Source organism: Varanus komodoensis, unplaced genomic scaffold, assembly GCF_004798865.1.
Source record: "Varanus komodoensis strain SLA01 unplaced genomic scaffold, ASM479886v1 scaffold3, whole genome shotgun sequence".
NCBI lineage: Eukaryota > Metazoa > Chordata > Lepidosauria > Squamata > Varanidae > Varanus > Varanus komodoensis.
This window is the reverse complement of record NW_025335761.1, coordinates 423,175-442,621: the sequence shown is the minus strand read 5'-3', so window position 1 is coordinate 442,621 and position 19,447 is coordinate 423,175. Positions and strand designations below refer to the sequence as shown.

The following is a 19,447-nucleotide window of genomic DNA, read 5'->3' as shown; positions in this document are numbered from 1 at the left end:
AATATGGAGAGTTTAAATGGAGGAGGTTAAAGGGCTCCATTAATTTGTCTGCTAGTGGGTAGGATTGGAGATTCATTTTTTATTCCCTTTTTAAAGGACCTTCTAGGAAAATTAGGTTTTGACCAGGCCTCTGTTTTACACTTGCACCGTATTTCGCACTTGGCTAGATTGTGACAACCAGTAAATGTGAACGTTCCTGTGAGCATCACTTCTGCGTGCTGATGCTAAGTTTAAGTACAGTGTGAATCTCAAAAGTCCCTGGTGGTTTTATTTAGCACCGTGAAAGGCTCAGCTTTAACACATGCTTTTCTGTGGATTTTCCCCCCTCTGAGTAACTTTGTCAGCCAACAAAGAACGCAACACGCTCTTTGGGCAGTTCTAATTTTGGTAGCTGCCATCGATAATAAATGTTCAGCTGTTACTGCGGTGTCTCCTTGAGTCATCCTCATAAGAGACTGATTCATGCACTGCAAAAGAAAGTGCACAAACGGACATCAAAAGTCTGCTTTGTTAGTAACTACCAGTGAGAGATGTGAAATGGAACTCGAGACATTTCGCTACAGCTAGCATACCCGGGTTTGTCCAAGTTGGAATTGCTTTACATTGAGACAGTAATCACTGCAAGCAGAGTTATAGAGCTGTCAAGAGTTGAGTCTTCTGAGTGACGCCATGCCCAGTGGCGCCCCTAGACGTGGCCTGTGTTAAAGCACACCCCCACAGGCCGTGAGAGGCCTCACCACTTCATTCACCTGAGACAGGCTGCCACAGTGCAGGTGGGGCAGCCAAACAACTCTGTCCCTTGAACTCCTCCTTGTTGGCTTCCAACTATATTGACAGCAAAGCTACGTACTGCTTAGAGGAATCTGTCACAGCAGATTGTACAGCAGGCTCCAAACACAGAGATTAATTAATGCATTTAAAGCATGCTAAGTTTCAGGTATTCCAATTTCACAGTCTTTGTACAATGGTGCTGACTGATAGACAGGCATGGCATCTTTTGTTATTATAGAATGGATAACTAGATTGTAGATGTAAGTGAACCTTTAAATTCTCCAGGAAAGCTTTTTTACACAGCACCTATTTATGGAGGTACTTGTTATCTGCTTTCTTCTTTGTTCCTTCTTGGCCCTCTACCCAAAATAACACTTCTAGTTGGTTTCATTTGGTGATAAAGTATTGCTTTCTGATGGATAACCCAATTCTGTAATGCTTAGCTCTATGAACTGGTGCATCTGTAACATCCATTAATATGTATCCATGATTAAACAAACAAGCAAATAAAACATAGAACAGCAGAGATCCTCCTACTCTGCCTCCTTTTTTAGACAAAGACGTAGAAACAGAGAACAGAGTGAGTCAGAAGGGGTCTCCCAGGCCATCTAGTCTGACCCCCAGCTCCAGCTGGCTCTGCTCACGACATGCCCACCATGCCCATGTCTAGCCTATCCTTGAACACCCTCACCAACGGGGCCTCAACCACCTCCTGTGGAAGCCCATTCCATACCCTTGGGGTCCTAACTGTCAGGAAGTACTTCCTGGCATCTAAATTGAATCTTGGTTCCCTGAAACCTCTTCCTACAAAGACTATCTATCTTACTTAACCCTTATGTTGGCAGTAATATTGAGCGTGGTTTGAGCAGATAGAATTCTTGCTTAAGTCAGAATGTGAAACCATGGGCTAATGTTGGTTTAGAAATTAGAAGTATTGCATATGCACAAGTCCTCCAGGTGGATTTTCCCCCCTATACTACATAACAGGATGTTGCAGGCAGACCCAGCCACAAGTGTAGACACAGCTGGACACTTGCAAAGAGCCACACCGAACAAGCTGCCCCTACACCTGCTTCTGTCTTTGTCATTGTAAACTGTTCACCTGCTTCTTACTTTGGCTCAGACAAAGCTGATGGCGAAAAGGAGGAGATGCCTCTGTCTACTCACTTTCTCATTCGTTGCCAAGCAAATGCTCAAGCCGCTGATGAAAATGGGGGTGAGAAGGTCACCTTCTGAGGAGACAGGAAGGGCCCTCAAATCTCTGGTGCTGGCACTCATCTAATGATTTAATTTTAAGTTGCCTAAATTAAGCCGCCTTCCCAATGTAGGCTTTTGTTTTTTAATTAGGAAAAACATGCACATGCAGTGAGTTAGATTCTGCCGAAGTCAAGCATTTCCAGGTGAGTTCAACTGGGAGAGAGCTAAGGACCTTCTTAACAAGATTTCAGAGTGTTAAACTTTAGATTGCTAAGTACAGTTGTGATTAATATTATCTAAAGGAATGCTTGCGTCCATATATGCCCTCCCGCCCCTTGAGATCAGCAACAGATGCCCTTCTCCGGGAACCCTCTGTGAATAATATTAGGAGGGTGAGTTCCCGGAGGAGGGCTTTCTCTGTGGTGGCGCCCCGTCTATGGAATGCGCTCCCCAGAGAGGTCCGCCTGGCGCCGTCATTATTTGTTTTTCGGCACCAGGCTAAGACCTTTTTATTTAAAACTTATTTTAAGTGTTAATTTATTATGTAGGATTTAAAAAAAAATTAAGCCGAGATGCACCGGGTTTTAATATTTTTAGTGTATAATTTTTGTATGATTTTGTTTGTTTTTGTTGTGAGCCGCCCCGAGGCTTTGTTGCGATGGGGGTGGCATAGAAATGTTTTAAATAAATAATATGAAATGAAGGTAACACTGATGAAATATTCTATTTCATCCACACTTGGTCTTGATGCAAACTCATCTGGAATAAATTCCCAGAGGATTCCTTTCAGATTCCTTATGTCCTTACATATTTTCTTGTGGTCTGTTGACCATATTGACCCTTCAGAATTAATTAAAAGCTTACTAGAAAGTGATAAACCAAGCTGGAGAGACATTTGCTTAGGAAGGGGTTGTCGAGTGAGAAATATATTTAGACTCTCCAAATTGACTTGTATTGCCCCCTTTAAATACAGCTCAGCCTCCTGAGAAATCCATTCAGTCTCCCTTTTGGGCAAGGGAGTACAAAGCTAAGCACAGAACACCTAGGGCAGTGATGGCAATCGCCTCAGCAGCCATGCGCATATTCGGAAAGATTAAGGGCACCAGGCAACTATGTTATGACTCACCGAGCTTTTGCATGGCTGGTCAGTGAGCTGCTAGGGATTTGCATGATTGTAATTTTAGTGGGATGCAGGTGGCCCAGTGGTTTAAACTGCTGTGCTGCTGGGCTGGTTGACTGAAAGGTTGCCAGTTCAAGTCTACACAACCCCTTGCGATTTTAGCAAAAGGTAGGAAATACACTCAGATGCCGTTTTCAGGGCCTGCCAAAAGCTGGAGGTCAGGGGAACATTGCCCCCTTGTGCTGCTGGTCAGCAAATTCAGGTTTTATTGCAGTGTTGGCACCTTGCGATAAATAAGTGGATTTTGAGTTGTAGTTTGGACACTCGACCTCTAAAAGGTTCACCATCACTGACCTAGAACATGGCATGCCTACAGTAATCCTTTCAATGTTGAGTCTCTTCATTTGTCCCTTACTTTTGTCATAATGACTGAAACTTTGATAGCAATATATTTAACTATATTAATATTTAGCAGTATTAATTCTGTCAAAAATCCTTGGTACTCTGACAGGGCAGAAAGCCTCTAATGATAAATTCATACTAGACTTAGGGGCTTCAATAATACTGCTTTGGATTATTATTAACTTATTTTAAATGTGTGTTTTCAGCTAGGACTCCAGTGGATGCAGCTGGAATGGAACCATGACAAGGTTGCCTCTCTACTTCTCTCACAGAGTATATCTTTCCCACCCATTTACCAAATCACCCAAGTCGACACTTTTAATGACATAGCGTTTCACTCCGCTGTTGATTAATAAGCTGAGGTTGATGAGCTAAAGACAAATATGCTAAATTATTAACAAAATTTCAGTGGAGACTTTAATACATGATAGAAGAGTCTTTGGTCTGTGGATAAATCCAGACTGTGGATAACTCTGCCATACTTCTAGTATTCCAGGGGCTCTCCCACAGCTCTCTGTGTTAAAGGCAAAGCTTTTAGCACTTCTAAAAGCCATGCTCGCATGTTTTCTGCAATATGCTCACATGTTTTCTGTGTTTTTAACCTCCCAAATTTTAGAATATAGTTGTTTCCTTAGGTCTTACTCCTCTTCCCATACAGGCAGTGTTCTGCAGGTCTTGACTTTATGAGGCCATCTGTCAAAACTTTGATGGATGTATCTTTATTGTTCCAGTGAACTGGAAAATGCTTGGTTATATTTGCAGAAACAATATTCACCTGTCACAATCCTAATGCAAATCAAGAATATGAAAAGGAAATTATTTTTTCAGTTTCTTCATCCTATAGGTGTTTGAGACAATTATTATTCCTTAATAGCAGTTCTTCAGGCCTCCAAAACCAGCATAATCTGAAAGAAAGAGGGTCTGTATTACACATGATATTAGCAATCACATATGAGAGAGATGTAGGGTCCAGCTGTTAACAGAAACGGGGGTGAATGGATGAAAGATGGTAAACCCTCCGTTCTGCCCACAAATACAGCCACTTTGCTTAAGTCCACTTAATGGATTCTTCCAAGTGTTAAAGTTTAGTTAAAGTAGAGGACATTCCGTGAGAAGAGAAGTTCCTTCCTTTCACAATACTAGAGGAACATCTTATGAAGCTGATAAGTGGGAACTTCACGCCAGATAAAGGGATTAATTTCTTCACACAGTGCATAATTAAAATGCAGAATTAATAAGATGTGGTGAGGGCCACCAAATTGATGTGTTTAAAAGGGAATCAGACAAATTTGAGGAAAAGGAGGTTATCAGTGGTTACTGGTCCTGATAGCTATATGCTATGTATCAGAAGCAATATGCCCATGTGTGCCAGTTGCTGGGAAATATGGGTGGGAGAGAGCTGTTGCACCCATTGTCCTGTTGAGGGTTTCCAATGGATTGGCCACTTAGTGAATAGAAAGCTGTTTAGAGTAACCTGATCTGATCTAACACGGGTCCTCTTATGTTCTTATGTAAACAACCAGTGATCCATAGGTAGAAACTGCCACTACTTTGTCCCTTAGTGGCAGAGTACATGCTTTGCATGGAGAAAGTATCTGATTTAATGTAAGATTAGGATCATTGGTGAAAGGGCTGGAAATAACCTTGGCCTGGGGCCTTGGCAAGCACTGCCAGTCAAAAATGGGAAGGGGTGATGAATCAATGGACACTTCATATGTTCCAGAACTCAGTGAAGATTCATTTTCCCTAGAGCGATTGATTTAGTAAATGCCCTCTTAAACAGCAATACAGCAGGATCTTCCTTGTTCTTTTCCTCAGATCAATCTCTTAAATAATAATGTATATGTAAGAGGATGGAAGCAGCACTGTGAAGCACATAAAGGTGATTCACACATAGCAGCTACCCATGGTTGGTTCAAACCATAAATAGTTGGGATAACGCATGAGTGGCTTGATTTGGACAACATGACAATCCATGGTGGTTTTTTTTATCATTGTTGGTCTGTAGTGTTGTCTGAACCCAGTTGTTGTGTATTTGTGGTATTTCAACATGGAAAGTTTGGTCTTTAGAAACAATTGTTTTGCTGTGTCATCATGACTTACCATCTTGTCAGAACCAAGGATCAAGGTTTCCATGATATAGTATACAACTATTATAGAGTTCACTGGAAAGAGTGGCAACATTTATTTTGTTGTGAGCCGCCCCAAGGCTTTGTTGCGATGGGGGCGGCATAGAAATGTTTTAAATAAATAAATAAACTACAGGAACTGCTCCAGCCATCCAGGCTCTTGTCAGCAGCTGGAGGGCTGAGCAGGGAAGAAGGAAAGCGTGATAAAGTAGAAATCACTTGACCATTTGTCAGATAGATCATGGTATTACCCAAGGTAAGCATGCGCTGTTGCTTGTTTTGTTGTGCAAACTCTGGCAGTAAGTGTTCTGCCTCCCAACTGCTTGCTAATTTTTATTTGACAAACAACACAGGAATGCCTCATTCTTGAGTTGTGTTCCATGACATCTGAACTTTGTACAGATAGAAATTATACAAGAAGCCATAGTTTAAAGCTCTGGGTCATTTCTCTCTCAGGAGCTCACAGTACTGGTTTAGATGTCACAGCACAACCCGGGATCTTCTTGAACTACCTACCAAAGCAGAAAGAAAGTGGAGATTGGGAGGCTACACACTCATTTGTTGTTACACAGTCCCAAATACCCATGATTTAAACTAGGTCACTGTGTGGCAAACTACTCTTCTCAGACAACTACGCTGCCCAGTCCTTCCTGAGCTGGGAGAAACTTAAGATGGCAACTGCAACTTCTCAAGTAAGGGGATTTTGCCTGTGCTCTGCAAGGCTTCCATAATTACTTTAATGTATGCTAGAAGAAATAGCAATGGATATAAAGTACCAAGTTAATAAAAATGAGCAATGTCCTTGGTAATTCAGTATTCATAAAATTATGCTGGAAAGCTAAAACCCAAGCAGCATTCTCTTCTTCCACTGCAACTGATTTATTAGTTGCAAATATGCAGATGTGTAAATTTTTTATTCATCAAATGGGAGAGATTAATAACATTTTTGGTTTTCAGTGTGTCAAGACATCCCTCCTCTCCATCATGCTTGTATAAGCATTATATATGCTTATCAGTGGATATTATTAACCTGTTTCTTTCCAAACAAATTTATATGTCAGTTTCCACGTTAAGGGTAGTATATTTTTCTGAGATTGCATGTAAATGACGGGTGTGCATGTTGTAATCCTATACACTGTTTTATTAATAGAATCATTGAGGTGTTGAATTTAGTTATTCTGCTGCTTTTCTGGGTTCTGGAGGACTGACCAGAATAATCTGAAAGTGACACAAGGAGAGAGGATGGTTTCCATGCAGCTAAGTAGGGCAGCATTAAAATTAAGAAAATCATAGCAGTGACTAAATTCAATGACCTGCTAAATCTCATTCATCCCATCTGCATGCATCCAATGAATGATTGCTTCCTGGGATAACAAAATATTCTCTAGCACCAATATAAATGTGTCAAACATTGATATTCCATCACATTCATGTAACATTTATACCAATGTCCAACATGAGCACCAACTGGATTTGCTTATTTAGTGTTTCACGAACATAAGAAAAGACATGCTGGATCAGACCTTAACCCCAAACCTAACTCCAACCCGGCAAACCATACACATGGTGGCAAAACAGCTGCCCACAGGATTGCTCAAGCAGGATGGATACAAGACCTCCTCCCGCCCAGGATCCTCAGCAACTGGTGCAAGCAGGCATTCCACCTCTAGCAAAGCAAGTCTAGTAGCTTACTCATGGCCTCCTCCCTGATGAATATGTCCAATCACCTTTTAAAGCCATTCAAATTTGTGGCCATCACCACCCCATGGCTATGGATTCCATAGCCTAACTATACATTATGTGAAGAAGTACCTCCTTTTATCTGTCCTAAACCTCCCACCAATCAGCCTCATGGGATAACCCTGGATTCAAGTGGTATACAATGAGGGAGAAAAAGGTCTCCTTCTCCATGTTCTCCACACTATGCATTATTTTAAACACCTCTATCACGTTTTCCCTTACTTGCCTTTTTTATAAGCTAAACAGTCCCATGATGCTCATACAGGAGCAGCTCCAGCCCCCTGATCATTTCTGTTGCCTTTCTCTGCACTTTTTCCAACTCAGTAGTGTCCTTTTTCAGGTAAGGTGACCAGAACTGCACACAATATTTTAAGTGTGATCGTACCAAATATTTTATAAGTGGCGTAAGTTGTTGGCAGCTCTGTTTTCTATTCCAATCTTAAGTAATCCATAAGAGAAGCTCTCCCTGCCTTTTGTTCCATGACTGGTTAGTTTGCTCAGGAGCCTTTGGTGGAGGACTTTGTGAAAAGCCTTTTGGAAGCCCAAGTAAACAATAGCTACTGGATTGCTCTTGTCTGCATGCTTACTGACACTCTCAAAGAACTCAAATAGGTTAGTGCAGTGGTTCCCAACCATTTCTATGCTCCGTACCCCTAGAATATGTTTGATTTATGTTTGCACCCCTTACAAAAGTAATATCACACTTGAAGATGAAAAAGTCAAATTTCTAATTTTTGAGCCACAAATTGAACCACATACAGTACTGCAGGTGAACAAATTCAACTCAAAAGAAAATGCTTTTAACTCAGTGCATAAAATTCACATATACATATAGAGCTATTAAAAATTGTAAACAGTAAGATCAATTCCAATTGTAAACATAAAATTCAATGATTTCTTTGTTCCTGCTTCTCAATCACAATTCTGTCAAAATGTGGACTTGCTTGCTGAATGCAATCCACAAGTCTGCCTGTGGATTCAGGCGGTTCTTAAATTTTGTCTTGTTTGACAAAATGCAAACAAATAATAGTAAGTAATTATATTATTGGGATAAATTTTGGCAAAAAATGTAGTGATTGTCCAGTTTGGGTGAATTGGCAGCACAGCCTTCCTCTTTGTCGTACTCCCCGAAGCTTGTTTTGGAGCCAGGAATTCTCACCCATGGTGCTTCTTTGGAGAAGTCTTCACACTTTAGATTATCAAGGCTACTGAACCCCATTCCCTCTTGATCATAACGGGCAGCACTTCCTCTGGTACACCCTGCCTTTCCCGTACATCAAGAGATGACCATATCCTTCATACCCTCAGAGGAGTAGCAGTATCTTTCATTCTGGCATCTAACGAGATGACTGTTATGTTTTCTAGACATACACCTAGACAGATTTCAACAAACAGATTACAACTTAAGTACTGGACAATATTTTAGTCACATGTGTATCTTGCTTTGTATGAACTGAACTCTGTGTGTGTGTGTGTGTGTGTGTGTGTGTACATGGGCATAGGTTTTTGATAAATAATTGAATTTAGGGCTGTATATGAAGTGATAGTAGCATAACACCTTGCACTGACTGTCTTGCTAATATGAATGCATCTGAGGGAGAGCTTTTTGAGTCAGAGCACATGCAGACTAGCCTAGCCTCATGCACATTACATGAAAGTCCTTGCCATGGCTCTTAGAAAGACTTAGTTTCAAGCTTGTAGGCTTAACACTGTAGCTTTAGACACTTCACTGATGTGGTTTTATAAATTCTAAATGCCCATTTGTTTCTGGGCTAACTCTGCCTCAGACAGTTATGTAGAAAAACATTATTCTTCATTTAGCGAAAGAGTTTGTTCCATTGCAATGCTGGTGTAGCATGTCAAACATCCCTGGAAGATTCTGTGGCTTGGATCCAGCAAACCTTCTCAGTGCACCTTTTGTCAGTCCTGACAGATGTTTTCAGGGTCCGGAAGGTGGAAGGAGACTGTCCTCCCCTTCTGTTTCCCATGTGCTCTGAAAATGTGTTCCAGAAAGTTGGGAAACCCTCCAGTACAGTGGGGGAGGTGGCCCTGGGGAAGCAGAGGAATTACCAGTCACCCATTTCTGCCAGCAGGAGCATTGTGACTAGATATCCCTGCTATCAAAATAACAATAATGGATTTGGTCTGATTTTTTTTTTCTTTTCAGTACACACATGGCTTCTCTGAAAGCTTACTTGTTAAAAATGGAACACAATATGAATACGAAATATAACTTTGATATGGATATTCCAGAGTATGGCATGTAGGATCTTTTCTAATTTGCATGTGAAGTTTTTGTATGGAAAATCAAAAAGTAAATCCTGAATGTACTTATATTTTTAAAATCAATTGGAAATAATATTAGATTTATCAGTGGAGAAATCTTCAATAGGTATGCATGTGAGGATGTTTTGGGAGGAAAGGGACCCCAAAAGTTTCACAAATCTAATGCTGGACTCCAAGTTTGGAACTGTTGTTCACTGTGGTCAGGAGTATGTTTCATTTAGAATGTGAATAGCAATATGATAGCACTATAATTTAATTTGAATTAAATTCAATATAAAATTTAATATAAATGAAATTTACAAATCTTAAATATAATTTTAAAATATTAAATAATGTAAATACTAAACATTTAATAAATATTAAATTTAAATTCAATCTAATTTGAATGCAGTCTGAATTCAAAAGGAAATTAGTAAACTTCATTGAGTTCTAACAAAAGAAATTGTTAATGTTTACAAAACTTAGCATGTAAAAAAATAGATTTATAATGTTTGCTTTAAAAATATCCTTTAGGGTATCCCAAAATTAGGACAGACGGGAAACATTTAATTCTTTAGTATAAATAAAGAAATCCAGCCCTGTCTTTCTTGCAGACTGTTTAGTTCCATGTCTGATAACCCATTCAGGCTGTAGCATGTTTAGAAGCTTTCTTTAGTTTCCTCCAGCTCTGATGTCAAATATCTCTATACAAGAAAGCCCTGCTATAATAAGCTGAATACTTGATCAGCGCAATGCCTTGAATTTTAATGGTGCTAACTTTGTTTCAAACAGCTCAAGAGAAGGACGAGCATTCTTTTCCAGGGACTGCAAACCTTGGTGGATGCTTTAAACTAAGTGAGAAAATTATGGTTTAAGAAGCAAATTCAGTCTAATGGCTAATGTGTTTTCTCCCTCCCTTTTCCCCAGATTTATACTGATTGGGCCAATCACTATCTTGCAAAATCTGGCCATAAACGTTTGATAAAGGACCTGCAACAAGATGTGACCGATGGAGTTTTACTGGCTGAAATCATCCAGGTTGTAGGTGAGTAGATTTGGTTGCTCTCATTCATAATAGTTTTGTTAGGATCTTGTCTTTTATAAAAAGAAAAGAAAATGATAATGAAAACGTACATGAAATTGTGGTAATTTTGGCATATAATTTGTAACTTGTTATGGGAACACTTTGTGGTAAAAAGTTGTTCTTGATATCTTCTCCTGACAAAGCAACATCATGCAGAACTACTAAACAAGAACGTTATAACAAGTTGTCTGACGGTCCAGTGTGACTTCTGTTGCCTCTTTGTTTTCTCTGATTGATACTGCAGTTGTCCATGAGTTGCTTTGCACTAGGCTTTAGCAATATAATTTTAATGAATTAATAAAAAATCGTGTTTATAACCAGCTTCTCTAAAACAAATGGACTGAATGTCTGATGGCGTTTGGAAAAACCAAATGTAATGCTGATTGGTGATAAAATCAAGGAGATTTAAGTACAAATACCATTATAATGATGGGCTGGTCATATAGACTTAGGGATACAGAATCTGAGGCTGCAGTTCTGTAGTGCTACTTCATGGTCTCTATGCACCTGGCAGTCTACAAGAGCATGTTCATCACTTGATAATTATACCACTAAATTTAAACATCATTTTTGTTCGTAAACCATCCAGAGATTTTATTATATTGGCATATTATTATTCTTACTAATAAGAAGGGATGACCTGTGTAAATGACTGAGCAATCTCAGAATGAATATCTCAGGTAAAATCTTCATATCACCATCACTGCAATGCTTCTTAATACAGCTAGTTCATAATTCACCAGCTGGTCTGCTTATATGAGGTGCAAAGCAAGAAAATATATTAAATGAAAATAAATTAAAATATAATAATTATATCAACCAGCTATCAATAAAAAGTGGAACTCATTGTAGCTACTGAAGGTTTTTATTATTAATAATATTATTATTAACCTTGAAGATTATGTCAAGATAAGTTGTCTTTATTTAACTTCTCAGTAGTAACAAAAAGTCCATGTGTTGCTGGAATCTTCATCTTACTAAAAAATCTTTATCTATGAAAAGAATTCTCTGCCATTCCCTGACCTAAATTATGTTCTCCTATTTTTCCTGGTCAGTTTGTCAAATGAGTTATTTCTTCAGCCATTCATCCATATATTATTGTCACCTACCAGGACAGGCATAAGCTGAACATTTTGAATGTTCATTAATACAAATTAGGATGAATAAGGGAAGAATGTTGACATTTTGTGCCATAAGCTCAAGAAATGATATGTGGATCTTGCACTGGCAAGAGGCTTTCCTTTTCTCTCTTTGTCTGGCCAAGGGATAACATATATGTACTAACAAGTAGTTTTATCAGTATTGGTAGTATTTATGGTGTTCCACTCATACCAGCTTTTAGCCAGTTTATATGTTGTGGACTAATTCATATATGCCTAGCATCCTTTTAATCCAAACTGTTAAAATTCTTAGACCATCACAAGCATACAAACAGACAGTATTAAAAGAGGTTTTAGAAATTAATTTTTGACTGACGTGACATAGGCATGAATCATAAACATGACAGCTCTCTTTCATTTTTCTGCACTAATCCAAGCTGCACCTAGTAAACTTGACTGGCTAGAGCTGCATTTTATATGGCATGCTTGTTGTGTTGGAGTTAAGTACCCCAAAAAGTACTCAAGCTGGCATTCTTTAAACCTAGAGATGATTCAGAACTTTTGGGGTTTGGAGGTGGGAGCTAGAAGACACAAGTCAAATTAAGATTATTATATCCCAAATTAATGCAACAATTTCTGCTTTGCAAACTGCTGCAAAGCTGAATTGAGTGTTGATATGGCAGAGCAGATTCCGGCATGTAATTTCCTACTTGCTGCTTTGTTGATTAATTAACCCCTTTATTGATCTTCTTAGGACAGCATACATAAAAATAGTTAAAATATGCTTTATGAACTATAAAGATACAATTACAGCATAAAACATGTCACAACAAAAATTAAGAAGTAAAATTAAGCTCATTAAAATTAACTTTAAACAGCTCAAATTAAAAAAAATCTAATCTAAAATTTGAAAAGCACCCAAAAAATCCTGAAGATTTTTAAAACAATGTTTGCCTGGCACTGAAAAGAATTCAAAGGAACCTGCAGGTGAGCTTCTTTGGGGAGAGCATCCACAACTGAGTGTCCATATAACTTGGTGGTATCATTTGGAGAAAGTGATGAACTCAAGATCCAGGTAGGATGCTAAGAGTGATATTCCATGCTGCCCATCCACCATTGAAATGGAAACCACTTGTGCAACAGGGTCCCTCTCCAGAAAAGATCTGGGGGGGTACACAGCAAGTGCAGGTCTTCTCATGTGATGTAGGATGTAACCCCATAGAAGGAGAGTTCCTTCAGCTAACCTGACCCCAAGCCATGTAGGGTTTTGATACTTGAAAATAGTCTAGGTGCTGAACAGACAACTTTTCAGCAGCAATTACATTTGTGACTGTTTCTTCTTTAACAAGGAAAGGTAGTGAGATGCACTTTCAGTTTGAGTTCTCACCCCTTCATTTTTTCCATGTATATACCCATATCCATAACCTCTATCAACAGTTTTTTAAATGTAACGTGTGTAGCATTATTCCTATATGTAATGTTTTATGTATTTTTCTAATATGTACACACAGAATCAGCAAAAGAACAATAGTATAGTATAAAACATTACATTATTAGACATTCCATTCCCATGGGCGATGCCTTTTTATCCATGTTTCCATAGTTCTTATCCTTGAGCAATATAATGCAGATGGAAGAGAAAGTTGTGTATTTTTGGATTCCAGAATCCTTGATTTTATTCATCTTTTGCTTTCCCTTCTCAGTGCTGTATTAGTATTTGAGTGCTGTTTAGTTGCTTAAGTGTGCTCTGAACAGTTGTGTTTTCCCCTCAAAGACCAACTTCCATTTAAAACAAATCCTGTGTTGAAACACATCTGCTCCTATTTTAATCTCTCAAATTAGCACTGAAAGAATTGTAGTCATTTGCATCTCATGTGTACTAGCCTTAGGCAAAGTGAATCTCATTGCCACATCTGAAGTGATAACATACACCAATGCTGATTGGGGAGCAGCTTCAGTATAGCTAATGGAATGGAAGCTACAACCTCACAACTTGTCCAGATAGATAAGATTTGATTTGTTGGACACTTCAGAAGGCCAGTGTATGGGTCTTTTCTGTCAGCCTGGTCATTCTTGTCTGTCCTGTATCTAGAAGCAAAAAGAAATGCCACAAGAATAACGCAGTTATCATTCTATTCATAAACAGAGCATTCTGTAGATAAAAGTGTATGGGGAAAGTAATAGTAACCCCAGGTCTATTGTGGGCTTGTAAAGCTCCTGGCAGTCTGCTCAAGTTTAATGTAATGAATTAGATTATTAATAGCAGAAGGAACCTGCTCTTATATCAAGGGAGAATTAGCTCATTGTTGTCCTGTGCTCCCTGCAGACTCCACTTTCAAAGATCCAGATAGTTTTACCCAGTCCCACCAAGAAATATCCAGAATTCCACTTGGCTGCATAGCTGCCATTGTCCACACACATTTTAAGAAGTAGTGGAAGACCTTAATGCCCTCTCCCCTGAAAAGTTTAATTTCCAGAGGTGTGGGAATACACCAAATTATTTCGGACTGTGAGATCCACAAAACAAATAGTTCAAAGGTAAATTCCACCAAATATATTATGAGCTTACTGTGTAAGCTCCCTTAGGATTGTGGCTTCAGGAGACACATAATAAATAGAGCTCATTGTGCTGTGAATGTGTTGTGTGCTGTGTTTTTGTATGAACTCCCACTTGTAGCATTCTAGCAACTGAATTATTGGTTGCTGCTGTTGTCTCAGTCACTTTTGGAAATGCAACCTACTGCTGGATGTCTGAAATAGGAGGAGATTATGCTGCCTTCGCCTCAGACAGTTAGAAGTACGGTGCTTTCATCGCCAGTCAGAGGTGAGCAAGCAGCTGCAATAAGCGACTGGGCAAGCGAGTATGCAGGAAGTTGTATGAAGGAAGGTCCAACTAGAAATGACATCATGTCTGTAATTAGCATGTATGTGATTAAGGCCTGATCTGGACTGGGTATTCCATGCTGGCTGTTTGTGCATGAAGAGTGCAGGAGCCTTTTCTTGAGGCAAATAATCCACAAATTTGGAGCAGAACTGTAGCATGGAGAAATGGGTTACAGTCCTCTTCTCCTTCATGCCAGAGGCCTGATCTAGAAAGGAGCCCTGTACTTTTAAAAGTTTTAAACACTCATCCACACAATTATTACCTGTGTGAAAGTGTTTGCATCTAATTTCTCTTGGAAACAGCAGTGTTCTGTTCACTGGAACACCAATATCAGCCCTTAACACAAAAGGTAAGCTCACAGCACAGTAATTTCACTTTCATATATCACTGTATGAAGCTTACATTTATTGAAAACCGCCCTGTATTTTCAGCTGAATGCATTTTCAGCCTGTTTGTAAATTGATGAATTATCTTTTTTATTCACCAAGGTGGTTTATAGTTAAAACTTGTAACAATCTAAACACATTTTTGGAAACTTCAAAAATAATTTCAAGACTTACAAAGAGCACCAACAGTAGAAATTAAGAGCAGGAGAGAATCTTAAAAACAGAGAGCACAGGCTGAAGTGGTGCTTATTAATACATTTATCATCTGACCTGCCAATGCTGCAGTGAAGGTAGCCCCAGTTCTTTCACTGTAAGCTGTCCCAAGACATCAGTGGTAGACAGGCTAGAAAAGCTTTTAATTAATTAATTAATTAATTAATTTATAGCTTGCACAGCAGTGATTTAGCACTTTAGAGACAGCCTGAAATTAGCTAAAATGCTCATTTCTGCAAGGTGGCAAGTTGGTGGAATCATAGGATTACTCTGACTTCCCCTCCTGTAACCATAAACACTGCTATGACTTTGTGGGGAGAGCTACAAGATCCACTGTTTCCACTACCAACTTACCTGTGCTCTTGCCCTGTTACCTGCTTCTCAAAGTTGCAAAAGTAACCTTGAAGCACCTCCTAGAAGTTGGAAAATGGGTGTTCTGCTGAGTACGAGGGGAGACGCCTGGGTAGGAGGGGAGGGGAGGGGAGGGGATATATTTTTTAAAAAAACCATATGGTTTCTCTGGCTCTACCCACCAGTGCACCTTTGCTCAATGGATTCAAATGCTGGTCTAGAAGAAAAAAGCTTAAAAGAATGATGGGGAGGTGAAAACAGCAAGGTGGCAAGATATATGATGCTTACCTAGCAGGTGTGAACCCAATAGGGCTGTATTGTTCTCAGTTAGGCAAGGACTATTGGGGTCCTGTGTGCTGAAATGAGTTTGCTGCACTTGCTCAGGTGTTCAAAGGAATTCTGAAAAGGGAGAGCATGTTTGTATGACAAATAAAGGAAGAATGAAGCACTTTCTGTGCATTTTGGGGAGGGAGTTGTTGCTATGCTTGTGAATATGTGTGCTCAAGAGAATCAGGTTTGCCTTGTTTTTCCTGGAAAATTATGTAGATCACTAGATGTGTGCAAGGCTTATATTAGCAGAAGATGCAATCACGTAACATTTCAGTTTTTCTTTCAATTCCCATTACTGCCACAGCACTGGACTCCCTGCAGTGTGCTCTGCATTTACCAATATGTGTTCTGCTGCAGCATTTTATCCCAAGCACCAATGACTAAACACTTCTTAGGCCTTTTGTTTTTACATACGTTACTAAAATTGGCTTTGAGCCTTTCTCATGGCATTCATGCCGTGTGTGCATGTTGTTAGTAACCTACGGAGAGACTGAGACATAAATAACTCCTGCACAGTAACTACTCCAGATACTGCTATATTCAAACTAGCAGAAAGCATGGAGTATTTTTTAAAACATTACCAAAAATATCCATTTTTAAATAGAGTGTACATTGGATACCTATTTAAGGAAATTATTCAAAAAGCCTCCTGATATCTGCTCTGTGTTGTAACCTGTGCCGTAAGCTTCAAATATCTCTGTTGTAACAGAAGTGCACTACAAAAAGGATATTGGAAAAGATGCAAGGAATGAAAAGGTGCAGAAAGGGAAAACCAAAATAATCAAGGGCAAAGGGAAAGCGATAGCCCTGTGATGAAAGATTAGAGTGTTTGAGACTACTTAGTTCAGAAAGGAGTCATTCGAGGTGGGGACACGATCAAGATCTGCAAAAAGAGAAGACTTTCTACCACCTTTGTAATAGTAGGAGCTGTGGTTATCCAGTGAAGCTGAATGGTGAGAGATGCAGGACACTCCTACACGATGAGATGATGGCCACTAACACTGGAGGGCTTTAGAACAGGATTGGACCAGTATATTGATGATATATCGATGGCCATTAGTCATACAGGCTCTGTTTCAGAGTCAGAGGCAGTCTACTTCTGGATGTCATTTGCTGGGAAATATTTATTGATTTGATTTCTGTATTGCCCAATAGCTGAAATTCTCACCAAACAATGGCGGTGGAAGACTGTAGGCTTCCCCAGTTAACTGCTGTGGAGGAAAAGGACACTGAGGCCTTTGGTCTGATCCAGCAGGACTCTTCTTACATTATTGGAAGAGGAAGCAAAACTACCTTCAAAAATTTAAATATTGTATAGCTGAACTAAACCAGCATCATAACATTCTTGCTCAGGTGATGTGTACGTGTGAACAAGCTGCTTCTTCTCATGCAGATGTATTTTCATACATTTTCAAGCTTGACCATAATGGCAATCATGTCAAAGAAATTCACCGTGTGTTAATGTAAAAAAGACCTCAACATGCCCTATTTGTGTGATTATCTTTTTGAATTGTGAACACCCAGAAAACAGCTTTCAGCTGCTACCACATCTCAAAGCCATCAGCACGTGTTACTATCAAGCTTTGCTGAAACCAGCAGGGGAGCATTACACATGCTTTATAGGCAGCAGGAGCTCTTGTGCCAGTGTGTGGCTCCCACAGTCTGCAGCTCATGTGTTTTTGTTTTTTTTTCTTTTCTTTTCATGAAAAGAGCATCATGTTTTTGGCATATTGACAGAAATGTTCTGCGCACCCAACTTTTACATGGAAAGGGAGGAATTAAAAATGAAATTTGCCCACCTTGATAAGCTTCTTTTTTTCCTGTCAAAGCCATTTTGCTTTCTAATTGGAGGGAGAACAAGAGCAGGGGACTCTGAGAAAGCTATTTCTGATAGCCTATCACATGTACCATTTGATCTACATTAGAGTGTGTCCCTAGACAAGAGCAGGATCAACCAGAGTTCATCATACAGCTGGATAGATTGTGGCTCTCAGAATGTTCTGTTTGCCATGAGCAATTGGGATTGCTCGTGTTTTTTTATTTCTGTATATAAGTTTGGGAAAACCAGCAGCTGCCCAGCAAAATTATTTAAGAGATACATCACTGTTTTCCATATACATTTGACTTTTAATGCTCTGTGTCTCCATGTGGAAGCCAGTCGTCTTGGAATGTGTCTGTCACTGAAGCACTAAAGCCAAGAATTCCTTTAGGCTGTGTTCCAGTTTTTGATCTGCCCATATAAAAGAGCCAAAACTTGGGACAATCTGCATTCTGCTTTAGTATGGAATTAAGCCATTTAATTTGCTCTTTTGACTTAGAGGAGGAGGAAACCATAACTCATCTCCTGAGAATATATGGAATGCATATTTTTAAAAGACTGCTATTTTGGTCAGTGCATGTTTTCATGCGGGTGCCATGTTTGTGTATGTGCAGTATACAGCGTGGCAGGAGGAGACAGAAACATTGGTTGAGATACTGCTCCCATGCTACAGATGTGGTGCATGGAGATGTGTTTAATGTTGTGTAAGCTGTACAGCAGACAGCTTAAGGTACAGCGCTATACATGATAAGACAAAAGAAAGTTCTGCAATAGGCTGGGGCATGCTGGAAACTGTACGTCTTTTTACTGACTAAATGTGCAAAGACTGTTCCCTTAACATGAGCTAAGCATCAGTATGTCTGTAACAGCAGTGAACCAGTGTATTTCACTGTGCAGAATGCCGCATTTCAGCCTGCTAATCTCAAGTTCAAATTATACTGTAGTTTAGCTGGACACCTTTGAAGAAGACAGAATCTCTCAGCCTCAAAATGGAAATAATTACATATCACCCCTGCTCGTTGGCTTTCTGCTTTCCATACTACTTTAATGACATGACTGGCTTGTTCTGTTTTCATGGTAGAATTCCATGAAACTTGCAACTGAGCCCTTGGGTGTTCTCAAGAGTGCAGTTTGTCCCATTGTCCATCCATCTACAGTGACACTGAAACTCTGTCAGACCAAACACCACATATGGCTGCACAAATGAACAGCGGGCCCTTTGCCTGCACAGATTTGTTCGCATTGGATTCCTCACTCTTGGGGGACTGATTGGCCAGGCTTCCCATACCATGGAGAAGGCCTGTGTGAGTACAGCTGTGGGGTCTCTTAGGGCCAATATGCAGCCACTGGAAGTGGGGGTGGGGGAACATATTCAGCAAGCTGATCGCCATCAGTACAGCCAGAATCCTGCTTCCTCCTTAGGTGTTCATTAAAATCATATGAACTTCCCTCAGTCTCCTGCCCCTCACCTTGCAATTTCAGGGCCCCCTTAGGTGCCTTACAACCACTGAGCACCATTAATTCAGGTGTTCCTCTGTCACTGTCTCAGCAGGTATGATGGCTGAGAATGAAAACTGATTGCTTGGAGAAAAAGTGGATTTTTTAAATCAGAATTCTGAGTATTGCCAACAACTTTGAATAAACTTAGGTTCCCTG

General features: G+C 39.7%; 1 protein-coding gene across 7 annotated transcripts in view; it reads left to right on the top strand.

The window, feature by feature from the left end:
• The window catches only part of NAV2 (neuron navigator 2), a 332,059-nt gene that overhangs the window by 86,196 nt on the left and 226,416 nt on the right, over positions 1–19,447 (top strand). For all 7 annotated transcript variants that reach the window (XM_044436703.1, XM_044436702.1, XM_044436706.1 and 4 more), the window contains exon 2: positions 10,552–10,669. In XM_044436703.1, the coding sequence (XP_044292638.1) occupies positions 10,552–10,669 (118 nt within the window). The remainder of the gene's footprint in view (positions 1–10,551; positions 10,670–19,447) is intronic.